This window comes from Dermacentor variabilis, chromosome 8 (assembly GCF_050947875.1).
Source record: "Dermacentor variabilis isolate Ectoservices chromosome 8, ASM5094787v1, whole genome shotgun sequence".
Classification (NCBI taxonomy): Eukaryota; Metazoa; Arthropoda; class Arachnida; order Ixodida; family Ixodidae; genus Dermacentor; species Dermacentor variabilis.
The window spans coordinates 4878372-4906166 of NC_134575.1; the positions used below are offsets into that span (position 1 = coordinate 4878372).

The following is a 27795-nucleotide window of genomic DNA, read 5'->3' on the forward strand; positions in this document are numbered from 1 at the left end:
ACAAACTAATGTTGAGTGTGCATGTATATAAGCAGCTGGCGCGATTTGTAGGGATTAAGAGCTTGACGACGGCGGCAATCAAGTGGGTACGTGCCTTGTGTTGAAGTAGCGTCCTTCTGCCGATCTGGATAGCGTGCGGCTTCTCCTTTCAAACGAATTGTGTAAGCGAAAGAAAAAAATATATGAAGCTCCTAAGCCGTAAACGCTGGTGGGTACGCCCTTAACATAGCTAGAAATGACGCGGGACCTTGCTCCACAGAGCTACCAACGCGCTGTGAAACGCACATTGCCCCTCCCACATCGCGCCGATCGCTGCGACAGAGCGACGGCGCGACCAACTTGTTGGAATCCAGTCGCGGAGAGCCCACGACGTCGCGGCGGTCGCTGAGCGACGGAATTCGCTGTGTCACTGACTGAAAATCGCTCCATGTGAAACAGCCTTTTAGCTTGAAGTTTAGCATAGCGAATAGATTCTAAAGCTCCCTTTGAAACGTTTATGCCTATTGGTTGCAATGTCTTGAACATATGGATAAGGTATGATTCTCTGTATTTTCTTTCTCGTTCAGAACGGAAATTTGACTGTAAGATGTAAAGTTTAAGTTCATCAAAGTTATGACCTGGTTGGTTGAAATGCCCGGCAACGGCTTTGGGAAACTTTTTAGCTGTGTCCGCGCGATGTCCGTTTAATCTGACGTTCATTGATTGTCCTGTTTCACCGATATATTGTTTCTTGCAGAAGGAACATTCAAGCATATAAATCACATCCAAACTTGTACAAGTGAAGCTAGATTTGACTTCATCTGTATAACTATTTGCGGTGCTTTTAATTTTAATGTCACTTTGAAGGTGCCTGCAGGTTTTGCACCTAGGGCGACGACATGCTTTTATTACGGGGGAATGCTGTTGGCTGACTTTTGCGTGCACTAAGATGTCTTTAATGTTCCTGTTTGGGTGATAGGTAACCCTAGGTACATCCGGGAACGCTTTTCGCAGACGCTCGTTACTTGATAATATTGGGTGGTATTTTCTTAGGATGTTGTTTATGTTTGGGAGTGCATTAGAATATTTTGTTATAAAGGCCGCCAGTCTGTCAGATTCTAGTGTGGGCTTTCTCTTCGCCAATTCCGACTGTGTCTCCAATCTTGACGCGGCATCATAAGCACTATCGACAGCAACTTGGGGATAGTTTCTTTCTGCTAGCGTTGTTTTAAGGTCATTTAGGCGGTAGATATAATCGTAGTCTTCGCAGCCGATTCTTCTTATACGTTTCGCTTGTCCGACAAAAGTTCCTTGCTTGCAATGTCGCGGGTTATGACTGTTGTAGTCTAAATATTGCTGGCTATCTGTAGGCTTCCGGTAAAGTGTCGTTCTCAGTTTTCCGTTTTCTATGTAGACCGTCGTGTCCAGGAAGTTGATCTGACTAGGAGAGTGGTGAGCAGTAAATTTAATACTCGGGTGAAAGCGATTGAAATGGCTAATGAAGTCGGTTAAGGCGCTTTTGCCGTGTTCCCATATCATGAATATGTCGTCAATGTAACGTAGATAGGTGTGGGGTTTTAAAGGGTAGGATTTCAGCAGGTCTGCTTCAAGCTGTCCCATGAAAATGTTCGCATGCGTAGGAGCGAATGGCGTACCCATGCTAGTGCCGAAAATTTGCAGGTAGTGTATAGAATCGAATTCGAAATAGTTGAGCGTGAGAACTAACCTAAGGAGCGATAAGTAAACTTCAGGAGCGCGCGCTTGGGGATTGATTGCGAGGGATCTAGAAACGGCTTCAATTCCTTCACTCATGGGAATGTTGGTGTAAAGGTCAGAAACATCCAAAATGACTAGAATAGCGCGGTCGGAAAGGATTTCGTTGGCGTTGATGCCGTCGATAATTCGAAGGAAGTGCGGCGTGTCTGGAACGAAAGATGGGAGGGTGGTGAGTATCTTTGACAGGTGGTGATTTAAGAATTTAGATAGTGACTCAGTAGGTGTGTTGTTATTAGAAACTAGGCCGACCTGGGATTTCTGCTGTAAATATTTCTCCGACCGGAACTTTATGTATTTTAGGAAGAAGACAAAAGCGGCATGCTGTTTTGTTCTTGGGCATCATGAAGCGATATTCAGATTGCGTGATTAGTTCCCTGGACCGGAGCTCCACCATTGTGTTTATTACAATATTGCTGTAGTCTGAAGTTGGGTTAGAGTCGAGTTTTCTGTAATGGGTGTGGTTGCTCAGTTGTTTAGAGGCCTCATTCTTGTACTTTTCTATAGGCCAGATTACGATACTGCCACCTTTGTCTGTTGGTTTTATTAGAATATCATTCCTTTTCGCAAGTTCTTTAAGTATTTGGTGTTGTTCGGGGGTCAAATTTTTGCGTTTCCGGCAATGCCGCGTTGACTCTAGAATTTCCTTTGATATCAGTTTTATGTATAAATCGAGGTCTGGGCACTGTTCGGTTTCCGGTGTCCACGTGCTAGGTGGTCTAAGAGAGTCTCTGTCTTCTTTTCCTATATCTGGTCTATCGAAAAAGAACTCCTTGAAGGACAAAAAAGAACTCCTGGAAGGACGAAAAAAGACACACATACACACATACGAGCAAGTGTGCGTGCCTTTTCTTGTCCCTGTTTCCCGTGCGCTTGAAGCAGTTCTTAAAAAGGTCCTAATTCATCTTTTAAGCCTACCTACTGGTCAAGAATGTAGGCGTTGAAAGGTTAGCAAGGTCTTTTTTTTTATCAATTCTGGTCTTTGTGACGTATATTTGTTGCAATGGGGACATTTTGGTGTCGTTCGTTTCATCACTGAGAAAACGTGGCCGCCAGCCCGTATACAACTATAAGATCCGACAGGATGGCAGTGTTCGGGAGGGTCCTGCGGTCTAACCTAGTCGGCGGCCACGGGCGGATTTTCAAAGATGGAACCGGACAACGGCGCTGCTCGCTGGCACCACGGCGGTTCGCGACGCTTTAGGGCGCCTGCTAAGCTGTGAGCACATTTGTATGAACGCTCATGCGCGTTGGCACCGGAACTCTAACGATGCAGTTTTGTCACATAGGTACTCAACGTCGCGTCGGTCATCAACAAAGCTCTTCAGGGGCAAAGGGGTTGGAATAACCCCTTTCCCCCTGTAAGAGAGAGAGAGAGAGAATCTACTTTTATACTGAGCCCTTAGTAACGGCTGGTGCGCGCTGGCACCAGATGGGGTGGAACCTTCTTCTCAGGTCCCATATGTGTCCAGCAGTTCCTGGCCCCTAGCCGCCAGCGCGAGCTGGGTCGGTAGGTCGGGGCTAGACAGCAAGGTCTCCCATCGCTCGGGGGGGGGGGGAGGGGGGGGAGGGATGGTGGGGGGTTCTTAAGTTTAGTGAACTCTGCAAGCATGTGTGCTAGAGTACCTTTTGATCGTCTGCAAAATGGGCATGAAGTGTCATGCTCTGTTGGGAACATCTTGTGCAAGAGCACCGGATGCGCTAGCGACCCCGCTTGCGTGCGTCGCACGATCGTTTGCTGCGTTCGACTGAGTTGCGGATGCGGACGGGGAAGCCTACATCTGCCGCTTCTATACATTTGTGTGATTTCTTTGTAACTTGTAACGGGGTGCGATAGCTCTGGCTCGTCCTCGGCCCGGATTGACAGTTCTCGGGCATAGTGGTCGGCGAGTGCGTTGCCTTCCACTTGCGAGTGAGCCGGGACCCACACGAGCTCAACAGCCCGCCCCGGTGATTTGCATTTGGTGAGGATCGCTAGTGCCGCGGGAGAGACGTTCCCCTTGCGGTAGCTTGCGTAAGCGGTCTGGGAGTCTGTCACCACGGTGCTCCTTTTTTTTCCCCTGTAAGAATGCTATCTTATACTCGAATCTGATACGGTTGTCACACGGTGCATTTTCGGCATCGAATTTATAGGCGATTGATTCTTCCCTGCCTCGAAAGAAACAAATGTTCCGCTGGCGGTTTGTACGTGGCCAACGAAAAGTGCCCAGCGATTGAAATGCGATACTAGGAGCGAGTGGCTGCCGGCACTTCTTGTGCCAGCAAGAAGGCACGTCAATCGTTAAACCAATCCAACCAATCGTCAGAATGATCGCAGCGCCCGCATCTCCAGTGGTGGGCCTTGCGCCCAATACACGGAGCTGTGGATTAGCGGTTCCGAACATTCCATTCCATCTACGACTATGGAAAGACCACGAGCAGTGCGTGCTCCTGAGAAAGAAGCTGCCTACCGCGAGCGTCAGCGAGAGTTAGCGACGACAGGCTCGTCGTCGTTGGGCCGACCTCGAGCTGCGCGCCAAAGAGGCCGAGTTAAAACGCCCGAGCGCCGAGCGAGGTGAAAGAATGGTGAAGCAAAATATTTACAATATACACTGCTTGCGAAGTTTGACTTGCACTGTGTATAACACTCGGTGGAACTAACACAGCTTCGTTGTTCGACCATCTTCACGGACTGCAAAGGGGTCGCGATTTTTTTTTTTCATTTTGCCTGGATCATACAGCACGTATGCCAACTTGCAACACTCAGACATCATTCTTTTTTTTTTCATTACGGGGTTTTACGAGCCAAAATCACGATCTAATTATGAGGCACGCCATAGTGGGGGACTCCGGAGTAATTTGTACCACCTGGGGTTCTTTAACGTGCACCTGAATCTAAGTAGACTGGTGTTTTCACATTTGGCCCCCATTGAAATTCGGCCCCCGTTGCCGCGATTTGATCCCGCGAACTCGCGATTAGCAGGCTCACACCATAGCCAATAAGCAACCACGGCGGGGGACATCATTCTTCATTATTTTCTTATGTGTGTATAGAACTGTAGAATCGCATTAACAGAACGTGTTGCTGGGATAGTTGGTTCATATTTGCAGGTTTAATAAAATCACGCACCTTAGACGGGACAGTCGCGTGCCTATTCACTGTCCTGTTTAAGATGTGCGTGGTTTTTATACCTGCAAGTAGAGTCGCATTCCGATCAACATCACACTGCTAAATGAACGTATTTGTACTTCTTTTTCTTTTCAAATCTCGTCTGAAATTTCACCTCTGGATTGATATATCTACAATAAGCGTAATTGTTGTCAAATGCTTGTAGTTCCACGTGCATGTTAGCGCTTACCTTAATTTACTCGTTTACTTGCATCATGAGTTGAGCTAGTTGTTTACCTTAACATTAGCGTTGTCACGTGTCATTCTTTTATTATTATTCTCGTGCTTCCTTGTGACCTATATGCCGACTGTGCGGCTCTCAGTTGCGCACTGCGCTTGCAGGCACTGTGAGCGAAGAGACAGGGGTAGAAGTTTCACGGTTACCACGAGGCGGGCTGCTTAAACAGCTGACATTTGCCGCATTGCAGGCAAGCAGCCGGCCACTCCCGCCCATGACGTTGCGGTCAACCATTCCACGAGGTATGCGTAGTGGTAATGCAAGCCACAAAACCCACCCTACACAGAACTCACTGCCGTACGAGAGATGCACTCAATCTTCTGCGCAAATGATGCAGGCAACAAGCGTACGGACCTAAAATTATGGTCAGCTTAGTAAGCGAGAGAAAGCTTACTTAGGTGATATTCATTCAGTCTTCTTTTGTGCAATCCAGGCTTTACGTTCAATAGCAAATAAAATGGAGTAACCATAAACATGCCGCTACAAACCTTAGTTTTGCTCAACAATGCACAGGCCAGACCAAGAAAAATTTGCTCGAGTCAAAGGCGTACTTCTTCGGCTTCTATACAGGCCTCCAAAAGGACTAAATCGTCTATTTAATTACTTGCTGTTCAGTTCTCGTTTAAGTTATTTCCAACTGGTACGGGGTATAATGATGGTTATTAATCTTAATCAAGACTGTTAAGTTAAAATGGCCATCTTGCTGCTCTACAAACCTTTTATTTTATATTTCAGGAATAGTTAAGGCGATACCTGCCAACCTGCGACCTATGAAATTCGTAAACTTCCCGCAGATGAGACAGCAAAGAGAGAGGGGGAACAGGAAGGACTCCATTTTTAATGTTTTCCCTGGGAACACAACTTTTATGAGGTACATATGCACCTTACTTTATCCACATGTAAACGCCAGCACGACAGCAGCAGTAAACATTAAAGAGCCGACTCATAATGTGCACCTTGTTTTAGAAAACAATGCGACATTTTGCTGGACTTCGCAGTTGCCGATTTGACTTCCTGTAAGAACTTATCCGAATAACCTTTTCCAAAGGAAGTGCCCTTCTGGAAATATGACATATTGGGCTACCACAAAACAGCTCTAAAGTACCATCACAATTTTATATGCTTTTTTAATCGTCTGCCACGTAACCTTACGAAGACTTATTTTTCGTACAAGTTGACGTAACGTTATTTAAATCATAGAACGACTGCAAATGCGTGAGCTTTACGAAAACTCTGGAGATTTTGCATGTATGATTAAGGCACACCCGATACACAATTACACATTGAGTAGAACATTTAGCCTATAAATAGAAAGTCGTAAGAACACAAATATTTGCACACCTTAGCAGACTTACGAATTTGTCATTTAGGTTATCCCACTGGACAAGGAGAAAGTTTGGTGGCAGGCACAACACTTTTGAACTTGGGAAAAGAGCGTCTATTTTACACTCTTCAATTGCTCCTAACTTACTGTCATCAAACAATTTGCATGTCTTCAGTAGCTCATATGACGACCTCCGCAAATAATATAATGTAAACTCTAACGCCTAATCAGAAAGCACTTAGCATTTCGTGCTTTTTCATGCATTTCGTTTTGTTTCTTTCTTAAGTGTTTTTTTTTATGTATTATCTGCTCAGTCTCAGTTCTGTATTCTCCTTGTCCAATACATTGGTGGTGATGTTCCTATTAGTATCTATATATTATTTCTTTATCTGTCTGGCAAAAGACGTTGCTTGTCGTTTTTCATTTTGTTCATTACAATCTATTGATCGCAAGTCTTTATTTCCTGTAAATTTTCATATTTTAGTGTGCATCCACCCACGCCTTAAAAAAGTTTGGTGGCTGCTAAGTATTTGCTTTGCGAAGTGTTGCCACCACTTCTATATTTATTCATAGGCTTCATACCAGTCAAACAGTCCTTCAATCTGTACCTATATAAGCAGACAAAAAGAGAAAAGCAAAAAAAATATGAATTTCGAGCTGATATGCTATGAAGGCGGTGCCACAGGGCGACAGAGAACAAGAGACTACACTCACGTGCAAAGGCGAATAGCTATAGGGGTGGAATAATGGAACTTGCCCACGAATAGAACGCGAGCAGCAGAATGGCATAGTCTGAAATACTGGTCCAATTATGCAACATTTACGGTTTATCTTATTTTTATTTTATTTTTATGTATTTTTTTGATACTGCAATCCCCACTGGGATTTTAGTAGGGTGGGATACAATACATGAGAGAAAATACAACATAATGGCAAACAAAATATATGTACATGCCTAGGTCACAGTCAAGAAAGAACACACAAAAATTTAAGCAAAGCATTTATCATATAGCTATCATATATTATATAGCTATGATAGCTTAGGATTACAATCTGTGATGAAGTCATTATACGTTCTACGTGCCAGAGGTTCCTTGGTGTTACGTTTGAAGGAAACTTAAACTGGTCCAGTCATGTCGGCAACATTAAAAAAAGCATTGCGAGATCCACCGGTGTGATAATAAATTAAAGCCTCCATTACCTTCTAGATTAAAAAAACAATTATACTATAGCCTAGTGCATTCGCGCCTCCAATATTGTTTATCTGTGTGGTGTACCACGACGAAAACCAACATCCATAGTTTACTAACCTTACAGAAACGCATGATTCGGGTAATTGAGAATGCGCCCTATGGAAGCCACTCCGCTCCGCTTTTCAAGAAGAATTGTATTAGAACATCATAAAACCTTATTAACAAAAAAACAGCCATTGCAATATTTAAAGAGGTAAGACTCAATGAAAGCGCCTTTTTTAAAGCATACCACCCGAATGAACATAAGTAAAACACAAGGCAATTAACTTACAACAAGGGCAAGATCCGTACCAATTACGGCGTGCAAAAGCAGGCATTCATAGTTGCAGATTTTCTGAATCATCACCCTGGCTTACTCTCTATAATAAATGAATCAACGTCCCTAAACACTTTTAAAAAAAATTGAACATGTATTTGCTGTCGCTTCAGGTATGACTGTTCATTCTTTTGTACACAAATCAAATTCAGTATTTCTGTTACGTATTTCATGTACTTTTCATTTTCTTGTGTATGTATCCACTTTGTGCACCATGCTTGCCCTGTGTGCTTGAGTGTTTTGTGCACTGGGAACGGGTCGGGGAAGGGGACTGACACTTAGTCGTGCCTTTTTGTCAGCCTCTTTGACAGAGATTCTTTGTATTTTGTTTCTGTCAAAATAAACATTCATTGATTCATTCATTCACTCATATGTACAAATGAAACAGAGGAACAATCAACGGATATATCATATAGACAGTCACTATAAAATAACCAATTATGTTTCAGCCATCAAGAAGGGATGCGAAAGCAGACAAAGAGTCTGCTTGAACGATACAGCTGCTGAGGTTCTTCCAGTCTCTGACTGTTCGTGGAAAAAATGAATACTTGAAAGAGTCATTATGCGAACGAAAAGGTGTTATTGTTAGTTCATGTTCTTGGCGTGTTGAAGAACCGGAAGAAAATGTAATCCATTCGCTAACGGTGACTTTGTAGTGCCACTTAATAAATTGATATAAAAATTTTAGTCGTGATGAGCGGTTCTATCGGATAACGGGGTTAGGTTAGCGCGAGCTTGTAGTTCAATCACTGAGCTGCGTCGAAAACTGTTATAAATGTACTGTACAGCTTTTTCTTGGACATTCTCTAGTTTCAGAATATTACCTTTTGTATAGGGGTCCCATATTATAGCAGCATAATTTAAGACTGGGAGGACAGAAAGTGAGAGAGGCATAAGGAGAGATGCCTATGGCTTTGCATGCTAATCTTCTTACAGGAGGGGTAGCCAGAGTTAACGTTCTTCTTAAAAAGAATAACTGTCTATAAGCATTCGCTGTAACGTAGTGAATATATTTATTCCACCTAAGATTGTTTGAAATCCATAGCCCAACATATTTGTATTCAGACACTTCAGACAAAATCACATTGTTAAAATTATACGGAAACGATAAGGGCCCCTTCTTTCGAGTGATCCGCATGAAAACGGTCTTGTCGAAGTTTACACACATCTGCCAGAGCCGGTATGTTGTAGCGATGCCTTTCCCCATTCTATGCTTTTTGAGGCTTTTCGCGCTTGGCCAGTGGTCAGAGCGACGGCCTGCCCACATTATCAACGGGATCAGGCGGCCACGTGTGGTGGATGATAAGAATAGCATAGAATAAGGCATAAGGCATCGCTACAAGATAGCGGCCCTGCCACCGCTTACACCAAGAAGCAACACGCTGAAAATGATTGTTTAACAATGCCTGATGCGATTGATCATTAACCTCCGTATATAGGACACAGGCGTCCGCGTACAGTTTTACTTTGACAGATATCTTCTGCCATGTCGCTTATATACATAACAAAAAGGAGTGGCCCTAGGACCGAGCCCTGCGGGACACCTGATTTCACTGGTAACTGGTTAGATTGATGGCCCTTGAATGCAACAAACTGGTGGCAATTGTTCAAATACGCTGAAATCCAGTTGGCAAGTTGAGAGTTTCTAAGCAGGCTATGTAATTTAAATAACAATTTACTGTGTGATACCTTGTGTGATACTGTGTAATACTCCGATCTGCCTACTAATAATCATCGCCTATATAGTAACATACTTTATTTTAGAAATAATGACTTTCTTGGAAAGTTACCACCCCTCTTATGTATCGGTTGTTTGCCTGTCGCCTCTTTTGTGGGCCGATCCCGGAGGTAGTGCAGCCTAAAGCCAATCCTGTGATTATGTGCAGTCTAAAAATGTAGACCAATGCTAGTATTACCAGCGCTACTGATGACACCAGTCGTACCCGTGGCCCCTGTGGTACCGGTAGTACCACCGGCACCACGCAACAACGCCGGTACCACCGGTAAAGATGGTACCGGGGTAAGCAGAACGCTCTCGCATTCTAACCTCGTGACACCTAGCGTTTTGAGACGCGGTCACTGAGGCCTGCGCTTCTGGCCAAATTATAGTCCGTTTCACACATCAGGTGAAACGCTGTGGAAGGTGGGGGCGAAATGCGAAAACAGCCGTGTACTTCGATTTAGGTGAACGCTAAAGAACCCCCGGTGGTCCAAATTTCTTGAGTCCCCCACGCGGCGTGGCTCATGATCAGATCGTGGTTCTGGCACATAAAATCCCATAATTTATTGTATTCTTTAACGCTGTGCAAGCTGCGCAAGAAGTTCGGTGATGAAAATTTATCACTCCGCCCGTTCCGTCCATGACTCGCTGCACGCCAAAGCTGTATGCTCGCGCGAGCGAGCACGTGAGGCTACCGCAACGGGCTGCCAGCAAAAAAAAAAAAAGAAAGGAAAGAAAGAAACTGAAAAGAAGCGCAATGAAAAACAATTTCATCTAAAAGATCAGTGCCCTTTGACTTTGTGAAGAAGGATGACCAGCGAAGATGTGCATGGGCCCTTTAATGGTGAATTACACTTCCACCGCAGGTCGGCCCGGTATTGCACAATCTTCGGGATCGGCTCCCGTACGGGGAGTGATTAACGCCTGCTTCACCTCCGCCGCGGGTCGGCCCGGCATTGCACTATGTTCGGGATCGGCCCACGTATGAAAAATTGTTGGCCTATGTCCACGGAGACGACATCCGCCAGAACGTAGCCATAAGCAGCTTCGCTGTAAAACAACGCATTAGATAACCGTGCACCACCTTTTCTTTGTTTCTGACGATTAAAAAGTTTTTCATTCAATACTAAGCCTCTATAAAGAGCAGCCCCGCACAATTACGATCAAGCACATCAAGTACGCAGCCACTGCAAGAAGTCTCTCTAGCCGCCACAGCGTTGCGCCTGATGCCTGAAACGAAGTATTGGGTGCCTCGACGGTCTCCTCGTCCGCCGCTGTGAGGAGACACCTCCTCACGTTGCTGGAGGACACGGACTGTTGCCTAACTTGTAAATGCGCCGCCTGGCTACCGCGGAGTGCCACGGGCTCTGTAACCGCTTCCACCATCGCTCTCTTCTTTCTTCTTTATGTCCTCCTTCCCTAGAGCACTGAGCCGTGCTCCCTAAAGGGTTGCAGAAAATAGCGCGTCTTCCTCCCTACAGTCACTCTCTCTCTTTGTTTGCTTGCGTTCGTCTGTCTTGTCTGTCTGTCTGTTTCACTATCCGTGCGCACATACCCATTGTAAAATGCAGCAGCATTGTGTGTAGCTGCGCATAGCTGTGAGTTATGCGTCCGCCCTGTTTACTACCATGTACTCGTATTGTTTGGAGCTGCGGTGCTCAAAATGAATCATTGCCAATTAGCCAGGCTACCAGTTTTATTGCCTACAAGTTCTGTGGTTCTCACCCCTAAATCCCGCGCGAGGGCACTGCCTTTCAGAAGCAACTAGAGGTTGAATCGGCTTGCAGCTTTCTTAACGCGACAGCGTTAAGAAAGCTGCAAGCCGTGCGCTATCTGCAAGCTGCAAGCCGTGCGCTATCTGCAAGCTGCAAGCCGTGCAAGCCGTGCGCTAGCTGCAAAGCTGCAAAGCTGCAAGCCGTGCGCTAGCTGCAAGCTGTGCGCTATATATCTCCGGGATCGGCCCACGCAAGATGGCGCGTTTCTACCAGAAAACTCGCCTTCGTGCATAGCGTTCACCGCTAGCGTTTCCCGGTAAATATTACGGTTACATAAGGTGCAGTCGCCAGGAAGCGTGAGAAGCAGTCGGGAATCTTTGAATGCTATCGCGGCCCACTCTTAAAGGCGAAGCGTAAGCGTCCTCCATATTTTTTTTTGATACTACACCCCGGTTCTGGCTATCCACGGCATGCCCGCATCAGCGTGGCGAAACATTTCTGAAAGGAAAATAGCCATCGTCATCATCATCATCAGCAGCAGCAGCCTGGCTACGCCCACTGCAGGGCAAAGGCCTCTCCCATAATTCTCCAACTACCCCGGTCATGTGTTAATTGTGACCATGCTGTCCCTGCAAACTTCTGAATCTCATCCGCCCACCTAACTTTCTGCCGCCCCCTGCTACGCTTCCCTTCTCTTGGAATCCAGTACATAACCCTTAATGACCATCGGTTATCTTCCCTCCTCATTACATGGCCTGCCCGTGCCCCCCCCCCATTTCTTTTTCTTGATTTCAACTAAGATGTTATTAACACGTGTTTATTCCCTCACCCATTCTTTTCTCTCCTTACACCCCCCTCCCCCCTCTTAACGTTACACCCGTCCTTCTTCTTTCCATAGCTCGTTGCGTCGTCCTCGATTTATGTAGAACCCTTTTCATAAGCCTCAAGGTTTCTGCCCCGTAGGTGAGTACTGGCAGGACACAGCTGTCATACACTTTTCTCTTGAGTGATAGTGGCAACCTGCTGTTCATGATCTGAGAATGCCTGCCGACCGCACCCCAGCCGAATCTTATTCTTCTGATTATTTCCATCTCATGATCCTGATCCGCGGTCACTACCTGCCCTAAGTAGATGTATTCCCTTACCACTTGTAAATTAGCCAGCACATAGCGCTAAATAAAGCAAGTGTTCGTAAAAAATGACGATATTTAATGTTGAAGGACAACGTCCCCGCGGTGTGACTGGCGATGAGTCTCGTTCCCCGATTTCTCTTTGACGTATTGATTCTACCACTATCGATAGTCTGATCAACTGTACTTAACTAGTAGATTATCTTGCCACGTCGACCCATGTAACTTTATGTAAAGCCATGTAACGCAATCGCATAGTCGCTGCCGCCAAAGTGTTGATTTTACATGGCATCAACTTTTGTGAAAACATTACTCTTTGTATTTCCTTGAGCTGTAAAATGCTTTAATTCACAGTCGCGAAAAAAAGTCTAAAACCCACCGCATCAGCGAAAAATTGTACGTTTCCTCTAGCACAGCCGTGTAACGTGAATTGTCTGAATGCATTACGTTGGTCGAATAGCTCCCCGTGGTATTGTTGCGTTTCGCCTGCGACACGTGGTTTTGCCGGCGCGACTGCGGCGGGGCGGCAGACATTTTGGCCCGATCGTCGTCGCCGCAACACTCATCGCCAGGTGTTTCCAGGCGCGACTGCGGCGATGCGACCGCCTAGGGATCATCCTCGCATTCCAGTCATTGTGCCCGAAACAGGCGATGCCAAAGCAGGGATCTCATTCCAGTTATTGGGCCCGAAACAGGCGATGCCAAAGCAGGGATCTCGTTCCAGTCATTGTGCCCGAAACAGGCGATGCCAAAGCAGGGATCTCATTCCAGTTATTGGGCCCGAAACAGGCGATGCCAAAGCAGGGATCTCGTTCCAGTCATTGTGCCCGAAACAGGCGATGCCAAAGCAGGGACCATCCTCTCATTACAGTCATTGTGTCCGACCGGCAGCGCCACGACAGGGTGCTACGAGATCGTGCTCGACATGGTGCTACGGCATCGCTACGGCAGTGTGCGTCACCATTAGCCCATTGTACATTCACGTGCTCGTCTTTTGAGGGGTTCCTTCTTGCCCTCAACTGCGAGAGTATAAAAACAGCTGCCCCCGGACGCCAAAAGGAGGGCTCCGATTTCTTCTGTTGAGTGAAGTGCTCTCCCGTCTCTCTACTACGGTCAAACCTGACCGCCAACTCTTTGCGATGTTAAAATAAACAAGTTGTTTCGTTGTTACCAGTCGACTCATGCTTTGCCGGGACCTTCGGATGCTTCCAGTTGTACCCCAGGCCGCCAGGCCAACGCTACCCTTGGGGCTTGCGACCCAGGTACAACCACGGGCGTCAGCGCCGAGTTCCCAACAGATCGTACCAGCGGTCCGATTCCAAACATCTGGTTGGCAGCGGTGAGATCGCCTCCGACTTCAAACAACTGTCTGCCAGCGGTGAGATCGCGACAACGGAGGCCAGCAGCGAAGAGATGCAGTTGACTGTATGCTGAGCAGCTCAACGACGATCCGGGAGCAGTGCAACGAGCCCTGTGTGACGACTGGTTGCCTGCAGCGGAACGACTGCGCGGAATTCCTGCCTGCGAGGTTTGGTGAGTGCGGGACTTTCTTCTTCTGAGCTTTGCCAGGCTTTTGTTAGTGTTAGAAACAGAGCTGGTAATTGTGGTTGTCGTTGCTGCCGGGTTAGTTTGCGGCAAGACAATAGTAAGCAGTAGAGAAAGCAGCATTCAGAGCAGCCATGGATTTGAAGTCGTTGCGCAAACCGAAATTGTTGGAGCTTGCAAGAGAGTTGGGTCTGGATGTCTCAGACAAACTAAGAAAACCTGAACTGCTAAAGGCTATTCTTGAGTTAGAGGCGGAGGATGACGAGCTGTCGGAATGCCTTGAGACTATTGAGGAGAGGTCAAAAAGACAGGAGCGCGAACTTAAAGAGCAAAAAGAAAAAGAAGAGCGTGAACGTAAAGAACAGAAAGAAAAAGAAGAGCGTGAACGTAAAGAACAGAAAGAAAAAGAAGAGCGTGAACGTAAAGAACAGAAAGAGCGAGAGCAACAAGAGAAAAAAGAAGAGCGCGAACACGCTTTGGAAATGAAGCGTCTTGAGGTAGAGATGGAACGCGCTCGTAATGGAAGTCAGGCACACGGTGCAGGAGAACGCGTATTGTTCAAAATGACTGACCTGATGCGGCCGTTTAAGCTTGGAGAGGACATTGGTTTGTTCCTGGTTAACTTTGAGCGAACGTGCGAGAAGCAGGGGTTCTCTCGGGAAACGTGGCCACAGCGCTTGCTCACTTTGTTACCCGGCGAGGCGGCCGACGTAGTCGCTCGCTTGGATAGAGAGGAGGCAGAGGATTTCGACAAAGTAAAATCGAGTCTGCTAAAAAAGTACCGGCTGTCTGCGGAAGCGTTCCGTCGGAAGTTTCGGGAAAATGAGAAAGGCAAAAGTGAGTCATATAGAGAGTTTGCGTATAGGCTTATGTCGAACATGCAGGAGTGGCTCAAAGAAGAGAAAGCGTTTGGTGACCACGATAAAGTTCTGCAGTGTTTCGGGCTAGAACAGTTTTATAGTCGGTTACCGGAGAACGTGCGATACTGGGTCTTGGATAGGCCAGACGTGAGTACGGTGGCTAGAGCCGCTGAGCTAGCCGAGGAGTTTGTGACGCGTCGAGCTCGCGGAGCTAAGGACGGTCAAAAGGGTGAATTGGGCTCGAAGTTTGAGAGGCCGAAGTTCACACCCATGAGAGCAAAGGGGAACACGCGTAGTGCGGATGCGAGTGGAAGCAGTGCGACCGAACCTAAGGAGACGGCGGCAGCCGAAGCCGAACGCAGAAAGCGGTTCGAGATGAGGCTTGTTTGTTATACGTGCCAGAAGCCGGGTCACTTTTCGGCGCAGTGTCCGGAAACAACACCAAAAGTTGTGTTTTTTTCAATAGGCAGCACTGACGAGAACATGAAGCTTCTCGAGCCTTACATGCGAGACCTCCTCGTGAACGGGAAAGAGTGCCGAGTGCTTCGCGATTCCGCAGCTACGATGGATGTAGTTAACCCGTCTTACGTAGAACCCCATATGTTCACGGGCGAGTGCGCATGGATCAAGCAAGCCGTGGAAGCTCATAGCGTGTGTCTGCCGGTAGCAAAAGTGCTTATTGAAGGACCTTTCGGAGCGCTTGAGACAGAGGCGGCAGTGTCATCTATGCTGCCACCCCAGTACCCGTACCTATTTTCAAACAGGTCCGATCACCTCCTGCGCGAGAAGGGGCTTTTGTTTGGTGAAGCTAGTGTTCAGGCCTTAACCAGATCGAAGGTTCGGGAGCTCGCTGCAAAGGCGGTAGTTGCGGGGCCGACGTTATCAAACAACGAAAAAGGGTCAGAGGCGCAGCAAGCTGATATTCCGAGCACGCCCGAACTGAATAAACTTGAGTCTGTAACGTTAAAGGCGCCAGATACTGGAGAGGAAACGCCCGACGCGGGAAAGTTAGAAGAGCTATCTACTGATTTGCTCATCGCGCCGACGTCAGACGGATTTGATAGGTTGCTAAAAGTCAGCCGGACGGCTTTGATAGCCGAGCAAAAAAAGGATGGCAGCCTGGAAAACGTGCGCTGCAATGTCAAAGAAGGTATCGCCAGGAAAACTGCGCGTTTTGTGGAAAGAGGTGGAGTCCTGTACCGGAAGTATCTAGACCGCCGAGGAGTGGAGTTCGATCAGCTGGTCGTGCCTCAATGCTATCGTCAGGATCTGTTGCGCTTGTCACATGGGGGTTCGTGGTCCGGACACCTAGGAGTTAAGAAAACTAAGGACCGTCTCTTGCAAGAGTACTATTGGCCAGGGTGTTTTCGGGACGCAGACCATTTCGTGAGGACATGTGACACTTGTCAGCGGGTGGGCAAACCAGGGGACAAATCAAGGGCGCCGTTGAAATTGGTACCTATCATTACGGAGCCTTTTAGACGGCTCGTTATTGATACTGTGGGACCTCTGCCGGTAACAGCCACGGGGTACAGACACATTTTGACTGTGATCTGCCCAGCGACAAAGTTCCCTGAAGCAGTGCCGCTTAAAGAACTCAGCTCAGTTGAGATAGTTAATGCACTACTGTCCATATTTGCGCGAGTTGGTTTTCCTGCAGAAATTCAATCAGATCAGGGCACAGTGTTTACTAGCGCTTTGACGACAACTTTTCTCGAAAGGTGTGGGGTAAAGCTGTTACACAGCTCAGTGTACCACCCACAGTCGAATTCCGTTGAGAAGCTCCACTCCGTCATGAAGCGCGTGTTGAGAGCCTTGTGTTTTGAACATCAAACTGACTGGGAGCTGTGTCTGCCTGGGGTGATGTTTGCGTTAAGAACCGCGCCGCATGCAGCTACGGGGTTTTCGCCAGCTGAACTGGTGTACGGTCGCTCGCTTCGATCTCCGCTTCGCATGCTTCGAGAATCGTGGGAAGGTAGGGGCGACGATCCAGTCGTGGTGGAGTACGTGCTTAAGCTCCTCGAACGCTTAAGAAGGGCACAGGAGTTGTCAGGTGAAGCAATGGCAAAGGCCCAGCAGAGGGCCAAGGTTTATTATGATCGGACAGCCAGGGCCCGTCGTTTTGAGGTTGGCGATGAGGTCATGATATTGCGCACATCGCTAAACAACAAACTAGACGTGCAGTGGGAGGGCCCAGCACGAATTGTTCAGAAACTGTCGGACGTTAACTACGTGGTAAGTCTGCCAGGAAAGCGGAAAGCACAGCAAGTTTACCACTGTAATCTGCTCAAACCTTATAGACAACGGGAAGCAGTGGTGTGCATGATGATAAACGTTCCTGAAGAGCCTCCAGTCGAGCTTCCGGGACTAGGCTCAGTGACGAACAGGGAAGACACCGGTCAAGTCATTGGTGACCTTATCAGTAAAGCACCGCTGTCGCCTGAGCAGAAAACCGAACTACACCAGCTATTACAAGAGTTTCAAGGTCTGTTCTCTGAGAGGCCTGGTAGGACTTCTGTACTTACTCATGATATAGAACTTACCTCCACAGAGCCAGTACGATCCAAGGCGTATCGGGTGTCACCCCGCCAGAGCGATATTATGGAGGCTGAGGTAAAGAAAATGCTACAGCTCGGTGTTATTGAGGCAGGTGAGAGTGATTATACCTCCCCTTTGATTTTAGTTGAGGTACCGGGCAAGGAACCTCGTCCTTGCGTCGACTACCGCAGGCTTAATTCCATCACTAAGGATCAAATTTATCCGATCCCTAACATCGAGGAGCGCCTTGAGAAAGTTAGTAGCGCTCAGTTTATTTCCACCCTAGATCTTGTCAGGGGTTATTGGCAGGTTCCACTTACAGAAGAGGCTAGTAGGTATGCGGCGTTCATTTCACCAATGGGAACATTCCGTCCTAAAGTGTTGAGTTTTGGTTTGAAGAACGCGCCATACTGTTTTTCAAGCCTCATGGATAAAGTGTTGCGGGGACAGCAAGAATTCGCTTTACCGTATCTAGACGACGTAGCGATATTCTCCGCATCCTGGTCCGAGCATATGGCACACTTGCGGGCAGTGCTAACCCGCCTGCGCGAAGCGGGCTTGACAGTCAAGGCTCCTAAGTGCCAGTTAGCACAGGCCGAGGTTGTCTACCTCGGTCACGTGATTGGTCAGGGTCGTCGCCGCCCCTCTGAAATAAAAGTGGCCGCTGTGCGAGACTTTCCGCAACCGCGCACCAAGACCGATATTCGGTCGTTCTTGGGTGTCGCCGGCTACTATCAGAGGTACATCCCTAGGTACTCTGCTATCGCGGCTCCCCTGACGGATGCTCTAAGAAAAACAGAGCCTCAAACAGTCGTCTGGGACGAGACAAAGGAAAGAGCTTTTAGCGCCCTAAAGAGTGCCCTAACAAGCCAGCCTGTGCTACGATCGCCAGACTATACAAAAGGGTTCATTGTTCAGTGCGATGCTAGTGAGCGAGGCATGGGCGTTGTACTGTGCCAACGGGAAAATGGAGAAGTAGAACACCCCGTCCTGTATGCTAGTCGTAAGCTGACCAGTCGTGAGCAGGCGTATAGCGCCACCGAGAAAGAGTGTGCATGTCTCGTGTGGGCCGTTCAGAAATTGTCATGCTATCTAGCCGGCTCGAGGTTTATCATTGAGACGGATCACTGCCCTCTCCAATGGCTGCAGACCATCTCTCCCAAAAATGGCCGCCTCCTGCGCTGGAGCCTCGCTTTACAACAATATTCCTTTGAGGTGCGTTACAAAAAGGGGAGTCTCAACGGTAACGCCGATGGCTTAAGTCGAAGCCCCTAACGTAGGAATCAGCCTCAAAATTGTTTGTTACTGATGTTTTTCTTCCTGAGGCAGGATTCTTTTTTTTAACATATTGCTTTTGTTTAGTGTTTCAAAGTGATGATATGCTTTCTAGTGCAATTTTTCAATTTGTGGACGCGTTCTGAGTGATGCTAGACTACTGTAAGGAACTAGGCAGTGGTATAAAAAGGGGAAAGAGCCTGGCAGGGCTTAGTGAGGGTTGTGCCGTGCTTGCTGACTGAGCGGTTGAGTTTCAGCGTAGTTCTAACGCTTGCCGGGAACGAGAACAAAAATGTGAACTCTCCCGAAGTCACTTTGCAGTGTCCCGTGCGAACCTGAACGAGAGAACGAGGCCTTCTCTGTGCGCTGCGCTCAAGAAACGTCGAGGGACGCCCGACTTCGGTTATGAGCATCATCGAGCGACATCCCTCCGGACAGCGGATGCAGTCCCCTGTCCATCGGGATCTCCTTCCCCCGGCGGGGCGGTCTGTTGCGTTTCGCCTGCGACACGTGGTTTTGCCGGCGCGACTGCGGCGGGGCGGCAGACATTTTGGCCCGATCGTCGTCGCCGCAACACTCATCGCCAGGTGTTTCCAGGCGCGACTGCGGCGATGCGACCGCCTAGGGATCATCCTCGCATTCCAGTCATTGTGCCCGAAACAGGCGATGCCAAAGCAGGGATCTCATTCCAGTTATTGGGCCCGAAACAGGCGATGCCAAAGCAGGGATCTCGTTCCAGTCATTGTGCCCGAAACAGGCGATGCCAAAGCAGGGATCTCATTCCAGTTATTGGGCCCGAAACAGGCGATGCCAAAGCAGGGATCTCGTTCCAGTCATTGTGCCCGAAACAGGCGATGCCAAAGCAGGGACCATCCTCTCATTACAGTCATTGTGTCCGACCGGCAGCGCCACGACAGGGTGCTACGAGATCGTGCTCGACATGGTGCTACGGCATCGCTACGGCAGTGTGCGTCACCATTAGCCCATTGTACATTCACGTGCTCGTCTTTTGAGGGGTTCCTTCTTGCCCTCAACTGCGAGAGTATAAAAACAGCTGCCCCCGGACGCCAAAAGGAGGGCTCCGATTTCTTCTGTTGAGTGAAGTGCTCTCCCGTCTCTCTACTACGGTCAAACCTGACCGCCAACTCTTTGCGATGTTAAAATAAACAAGTTGTTTCGTTGTTACCAGTCGACTCATGCTTTGCCGGGACCTTCGGATGCTTCCAGTTGTACCCCAGGCCGCCAGGCCAACGCTACCCTTGGGGCTTGCGACCCAGGTACAACCACGGGCGTCAGCGCCGAGTTCCCAACAGATCGTACCAGCGGTCCGATTCCAAACAGTATGTACCACTGATTGCAGCCTGCGGGTTTGGCTGCAAAAAGAAAGAAATGTTTTTTTTTCTTTTCTTTTTCCTGTTTTTTCACGGCATCTTTAGTATCCAGACATTTGCACGTTTTCTTCGAATCACCCCTGCGCACTTTCGGCGCGCAGGATGCCGTACGCAGATGGTTATTGCGTGTTCAGACTACCACAAATGATTTTAGAAGCTGTGGCATCGTAATAATGACGATGATTGGAATAGTGCGATGAAATCGAGCGATGTCGCTTTATCGTGCGTGCTCTGGTTTGTGGTATGTTCGTATTATGACTCTACATGTCGGGCTTTAAATTTGACTTAGTCAGCCCGGTGATGAATGCTAGAGAAATGTAAACGTAGCTCCGTTCAGACGAACCAAATGACCGAAGCAACCTTCCAAGCTTAAACCCACCTATAATGTTACTCTACCACAAGCAGTGAAATCATACTTTGCGGCCGTATTGTGTGGCACTACCTATATTGACGAGGTTCTGACTGTAGCACACGAGCACAAATTCCTTGCAGAGACTTGGCTGCGGTGACCATAGCAGACATAGAGCGAATCGCCAACGCGAAGCTGGAGCCGGGCGTCCGGTGGTACTACAACAGCGGTGCCGACCAGGAGGAGACGCTCAAGGAAAACAAGGAGGCCTTCAAGAGGTCAGTAACCTGAAAACATTACAAACGCAAATGCTGTGTATTTCGCTGAACCATTGCTCAGAATAGAAGCCTGAATATGATTCCTGAATTTACAGCGCATTGCAGAGTTCTCGAATATACAATTAATCAGAAGATGTTTTGACTGTGTCTCTATTGACTGCCAGGCCACTCGTGCCAGCCGCCATTGTGCCATTCGTGCCAGCCGCAGCTGACCTTTGAACCATTGAAATGTCTCCCGAATCCCGTCAACTAGAGAGGTCCAAGTAAACAAGTGCCCTACAGCTTTGTCGTTGGTTTCACTTTTCGCACCGCCTGAGTACTCTTTCTTCTCAATTTTTACATGGTCCTGTAGTTTGGTCTCACACCTTGCCTTCTCTTCAACACGGGTGCACTCTTGCGTCCTTCAGCGAGCTCGTGCTTTGTGACATTCTGCATAGCGACATGTGTTCCGACTTGCGAGGCGTCATGCTTCCCCTTGCAGTCCTTGCAAAGCGAAGGCTTAGTACAGCCGCTGCAGCTTCCCGTCCCGTCACACGGTCATGAATCTCCCCCCCGACAGACGTACAATTCGCAACAGGTAGCACCACTTACGCGTCGCTCTCTCCCTCCCTCGCTCCACTCGTGTGCAGACTGCGCTTCAGGCCTCGCATGCTGGTGGACGTGTCTCGGGTGAGCACGACGACGACTCTGCTGGGACAGTCCGTTTCCATGCCCGTCGGATTCTCGCCCTCAGCGATGCACCAGCTAGCGCACCCTGACGGCGAAATTGGCACCGCTAAAGGTATGTTACACCTATCAACGCTGTTTTGCATGAGCTAAGCAGGAAAGTTAAGCAATCTTAGTCGATTTAATGGTTGCCTCTAGTGGCCCACTAAAGCACACCGATCAGCCAACTAACTTGTGCCCTGCTTCGTAGCCGCCGAAGAAGCTGGCACAGTGATGATACTGAGTTCGATGAGCACCATCTCTCTGGAGGAGATTCGCCGCAGCGCCCCCAACTGCATCCTGTGGCTGCAAACGTACCTCTACAAGGATCGCGCCCTCACTGAGTCTCTGGTGAAGCGGGCCGCCGCCGCGGGATTCTCCGCCATCGTGCTCACCGCCGATTCGCCAGTTTTCGGACAGAAGGTCATGGCCAACAAGTACCGCTTCCACCTGCCCACGCACTTGAGGTTAGCCTCGATCGTGCCTGGAAAACAACCTTTCTCTTTTTCACACTTGCGACAGCAAGTTGTACGACTAATCTTTGCGATAGTTAGGAAAGTGTCTTCTATGAAGCCTCTTGTCGGTTATAAGTGACTCCAAGTGTGCAGGGAAAACACGGGGAATGCGGGAGATGGAAATTCAAGACGATGAGCAAAACGTGAACAAGGTGAATGCAGGAGCCAACGTTTCGACAAGTGGACTTATCTTCAACGACAAGTAGACTTGTCTCCAAGTGTGCAGACGCACACAAACTCTCCTCTGTATGCTTAGTTGCACTAGCTCGCGCGATTCTGTCTAAAGCCCATTGTGTGTCGTAATCAAGCAAAATAGCATAAAGAAGGTTAAAAAAAGCAAAGATGTCGACTGTAATCGCAGCGGCAACAACCAACAACAACGATAACCACCACCCGTCGCCGACTGCATGCTAGGTGGCGCCGCGATAACGCACCACGGCAAAAACACAGCTTTTGCCAAAGCAAAACCTGTGTTTATTAAGTTCTTAGATTACGTTCTTTGATGCGCTCTTCACGCGACAATGTTGAGCGAGATCACATACGCCAGCGGTGCCTTATGCAAGGCAGACGTCAGTTGAAATAATGTAAGGTTTCTTTAGCACAATTCTTATGCTTTTCGCGTTTCACCATTAGTCCGAACGGCGCTCCGTCTACGTTATCACCAGAGATGGCGGCTTATGAGTGGCGCATGATAAGAAAGGAATAGATCCGAGCGATAGGAATGGTTGCCTTATGCCGGCACTAAATTTGCTATTCCACGCTCTTTCAGTCACGGTTAAACTGGAGGGCACACAAAAAGCAGAGGACAGAGGAAGTTAGCAAAGAAACGCTGACGCGCAGCTGAGTTTATTTTTGGAAAACATGGTACGTATATACCCCGGCTAACCGTAATTCATGAACATTCATGAACTGTTAAACCTAAAAAGAATTCGCTTTTCCTAATACATGACCCGGAAGCTCTTTGTTGATGTTGTTTAACTGTCGTTGAGTCATTCCACACATTGGAGCTCATTGTAGTAGGCTGGGGCATATATGTACCATGTTTTACAAAAAAATAACCTGATTTGTGAGTCACCGCTTGTTTCTCTTGTGCGCGTTGCAGCTTAACCATGAATAATATCAACTGTTTAGCAATACTGGTGATGAATTGCAACAAATTAATGAGGACCTGTGTAAGAGTAGGGTTGAAGAATGATATGCAGAAGACAAAGGTACTGTTCAAAAGCCTGGCAAGGAAACAAGAATACATGATTGCCAGTCAGTCTCTAGAGTCTGTACAGGAGTACGTTTATCTAGGTCAATTACTCACAGGGGACCCTGGTCATGAGAAGGAAACATACAGAAGAATAAAAATGAGTTGCAGTGCATCCGACAGGCATTACCAAATCCTGACTCGGAGTTTACCAGTGTAGTTGAAAGAAAAGTGTACAATCATTGCATTCTGCCGGTGCTAACAAATGGGGCAGAAACTTGGAGGTTAACAAAGAAGCTTGAGAACAAGTACTGCGCAAGGAGCGATGGGACGAAAAATGTTAGACGTAACGTTAAGAGACAGGAAGAGAGCGGTGTGGATCAGAAAGTAAACGAGGATAGCCGATAGCGTAGTTGACCCAAAGAGAAAGAAAAGTGCTGACCAGGCCATGCAATGCATAGAGTAGATAACCGGTGTACCACTAGAGTTACAGAATGGGTATCAAGGGAAGCGCAGTCGAGTCGAGGACGGCAGAAAATTAGGTGGGGTGATGAAATTAGGAAATTTGCAGGCGCAAATTAGAATCAGCTAGCGCAATACAGGAGTAATTGGAGATTGCTGGGAGAAGCCTTCGTTCTGCTGCGGACATAAATGGTGAAGCTAATTATGTTTATCAACTCATCCCACTTTCGGTGCTGTTGTAATTCCTTTCAGTCAGTTGTAGTTTTACTTTACGATCCTTTAACTTTTTCCTTCTTGTTACGGCTTGACTTCCGATAAGGTCGAACGTGGGTTGCCAGTAGATACATAATGTTAATGATAACTACAGATCCTGCACCGCCTAAAGCCTGGAACTTAATTTTGTGGAAAAAAAAGATTCGTCAGTGCCCTTTTTGAAGGTAAAACAATTTCGGTTCCACTTGAAAAAAACAATATGAATTGCCTCAAAATAACGCACCAGGACAGCGCATCACAGCAAAACGATGGTTAATTAATGGCTTCGCTGTTCGTCCGCTGCAGCGAGGCACCAGCTTTGTGTGGTTTCCCGTAAAGCAGCTGGCACCTTATTTTTCCTAAACGAACAACTCTTAGACAACCGTTTCAAATTCAATGCAGTCAAGGGTCTGCCCAACCACAAAACGCTTGATGTCAGCTGAAAGCTCGCCTGTGAGTGCAGCAGAACGTCACTAAAGACAGTAACCGACTTCAGTCGTGCAAATGACGACACTATTCTTGGTGTACTGGCAGCATCTTTTGATGAATTGTTATTCTCTAGTTATGATAGTAGTGTTGATGAGTTGGTTGATAAGTACTGCAATATACGCGCGCAAATGCATAGCTAAATTTGTCCCAAGTAAACGTGTTAAAGTAAACATCCATCGTATACAAAAGAAATTATCGAGACACTCCATCACCTTAAAGGTCTTCGACGACGTAACTAGACTGATAAAAGCCGTAGCTATTTGCTATTCTCGCTTAAACTCACGTTAAAAAAAAGACGCCTCAGGCCAAAGAATTTTACTACAACAAAACCTGGTTGTTTCCAGTGAGACAAATCCACCCAAATTTCAGAAATCAGCCAACCACCCCTTGTTCATCGTCCCCCTCATTTCTTATTAGCAATAAATCGTGCTTCAACCCTCTAATCATTGCCGACGCTTGTAATGAGTGCGTTAAATTCGTCTTTGGACGGGACAATGACAATAGCCCTGTTTTTAATGTTTAGAGTCTGCTCCTACCATTACCAGGCATTGTAGTAAATTGTGCGGGCTTAGAAAATTTTTAACTGGAAATTGACACGTCTAAATGTTGTGGACTAGACGGACTAGACGGAACTTTCACAACGCTTAGTTCGAAAGAATGTAGTGAAACTGAATATCTATAACGTTTCTGATACTCTGAACTGAAAAAAAAGGAAACTCGAACATTGGGAGACGCTGCCACTGCTCCACCTCAAAACCGTGGTCTCCGAAGCACTTTTTGACATGTTGCTTTTTCTGCGCTATTTCTTTTTTCAGCCCTCGGCCTGTTATGATACCTTTTCTCTACTACTCACACAAGTTATACACGAAAGCTTGCTCACTCACCAATGCAGAACCGGCGGTCGATGCTAAAAGTGCCTTTCTTTTCAAAACTGCGTGTGATTGCTGTAGCAAGATAGCAAAGTGGGCGAGTTGGTTAGGATTCATCGTACTTTTAGCAACAATGCAAAAGCAACGCGGAAACAATTATTGATTTATGGTGTTTTACGTGCCAAAACCACTTTTTGATTATGAGACACGACGTATAGTGGAGGACTCCGAATATTTTGACCACCTGGGGTTCTTTAACCTGCACCTAAATCTAAGTACACGGGTGTTTTCGCGGAAACAAGGAAGAAACACTCCAAAGAAACGGCGTTGTGTTTCTTCCTTTTGTTCGGGCTGCTTTCGCGCTGCTACCAAAAGTACGAGTAATTGCTGTGTTGACATAAGCGGGGGTATAAGTACATCATCGCGGATCTCGTAAATGCTTGCTTAGGCGTACAACTGAATAAATTATAATTGTCAGTTGGCTGAGTATGAAAGTTGTGCGCGGAGTATGGCGGTATTTGTTTGATTACTCGAGCATGCAAGCAGTACGCCTGTTTCACTTTGGCCGAAGCCGAAGGGACCGATTAAACGTCTTTATCTATTGCGAAATAAATAAATAAATAAATAAATAAATAAATAAATAAATAAATTGATAACACCTCCGCGCCTACGGCTGACATCTTATTCATACGAACGACCGACCGCATTGAAATCTAATACACATGCGTTCCAAGGCTTCCTCACCGAAGCGCCCCTCTCATTGTATGTGCCATCGCCCGAGCCCGGAGAGATCTACGCGGGCGCTGATTTTCGTGTCACCTTTTGTTACCTGAAAGTAGAATCGACGTGACGATAGGGTTCTGCAGGCTCACGTCACCGTCACTGACCATGTTATATGCTCTCTCACACAGCAACTTGCATCGTTGTTGGATAGTGTAACAGCTACTGCCATCGACGCTTAGACCTCACATTACTTTGGGTCTCCTATTCCCATAATATAGGGCAAATTATTTTTACTATAACCTATACTGAAAAGTGGAAAACGTGCACATTTGCAAATTTTCGTTACTGTGTCTTGGGGGTGTGCTCAGTAATTCGGTCTTTCGGGGACTTCTATGGGAGCCGAACCCGTCAAATATGTTTTAAATGTGGCGTGGTGACAAAGAGAATAACAGATGCCAGACAAGCGTCCGGTTGCGCCTGCGTGGCACTTCGGTTCCCACATGTGCACTTCATCTCGAGCATCCAGTTTCACTAAAGAAACAGCTTCTTTCAGTATGAACTGCATGTTCTTTCACATAAAGCTTGTTACTTGCGCCCATGTGTTGTCTTTATTGTCACGTCCCCTAGCGATGTTGCAAAAATGTTCGATAGAGAGCCTGCCTCCATTTGCCGCTTAGGTTCGGCACATTGGAGGGCTCGCTTCCCACGGCGACTGTCAAAAACCACCCCGACTTCGACGCATTCGTCGATGACCTCATCTCGCCCAGCGTAGCCTGGTCAGACGTTGCCTGGCTGCGAAATCTTTCCGGGCTGCCGGTTGTCATGAAGGGCGTCCTCACGCGTAAGTCGCAAATCTCCTCGCAGGCCGAGGGACTTTCTTCTTGCGTAGTCCTCAAAAACTACAGGCACGAACACACACAAGCATGCGCAAGCTGTGCTCTAGAAATTGCATGGCACCGCAGTTGTTGCAACATGCCGCAACTTGCACACAATACCAACACCAATATCCACTGAATATAAAAAAGCTCGATCACGGACGTTTAGAGCTATTATATATATATATATATATATATATATATATATATATATATATATATATATATATATATATATATATATATATATATATATATATATATATATATATATATATATATATTGTCACGAGCTCACTACGTGAGTCAAGCTGCCTCGGGACCGATCAAAGCGCGCCTATCAACCAGATTCATCTGGTTCTGCATTAAACACCGTGTGCGTAAATATATATATATATATATATATGTGTGTGTGTGTGTATGTATGTGTGTGTGTGTGTGTGTGTGTGTGTGTGTGTGTGTGTGTGTGTGTGTGTGTGTGTGTGTGTGTGCGTGCGTGCGTGCGTGCGTGCGTGCGTGCGTGCGTGCGTGCGTGCGTGCGTGCGTGCGTGCGTGCGTGCGTGCGTGCGTGCGTGCGTGCGTGTGGAGGTTTTAACGGCGCAAATTTACATTACGCACGTTGTGCCAACGCTGGTAACTGCCGTTCCAGCTGCAGCCGCCATAAAGTGCCACCAGAGCGGAGCTGCAGCCATCATCGTGTCCAACCACGGCGGGCGCCAGCTGGATGGCACCCCGGCTTCGGTGCGTTATTTGATAAACTACTGCGTAAACTATAAGTTTTGCTAACACCTCACGATTAAGAATCGATTAGGAATCGATTGCATTAATGAATAGTTAACAGAGCGAGCGAACAACGGCACAATTGTTGGCTCGGTGAGCAC

The 27795-nt window shown here is 47.3% G+C and overlaps 1 protein-coding gene across 2 annotated transcripts in view; it reads left to right on the forward strand.

The window, feature by feature from the left end:
• The window catches only part of LOC142590855 (uncharacterized), a 73572-nt gene that overhangs the window by 34985 nt on the left and 10792 nt on the right, over window positions 1-27795 (forward strand). For both annotated transcript variants that reach the window (XM_075703253.1, XM_075703255.1), the window contains 6 exons: window positions 5329-5380; window positions 20698-20832; window positions 21462-21613; window positions 21749-22004; window positions 26717-26880; window positions 27564-27655. In XM_075703253.1, coding sequence (XP_075559368.1) covers window positions 5329-5380; window positions 20698-20832; window positions 21462-21613; window positions 21749-22004; window positions 26717-26880; window positions 27564-27655 — 851 coding nt within the window. The remainder of the gene's footprint in view (window positions 1-5328; window positions 5381-20697; window positions 20833-21461; window positions 21614-21748; window positions 22005-26716; window positions 26881-27563; window positions 27656-27795) is intronic.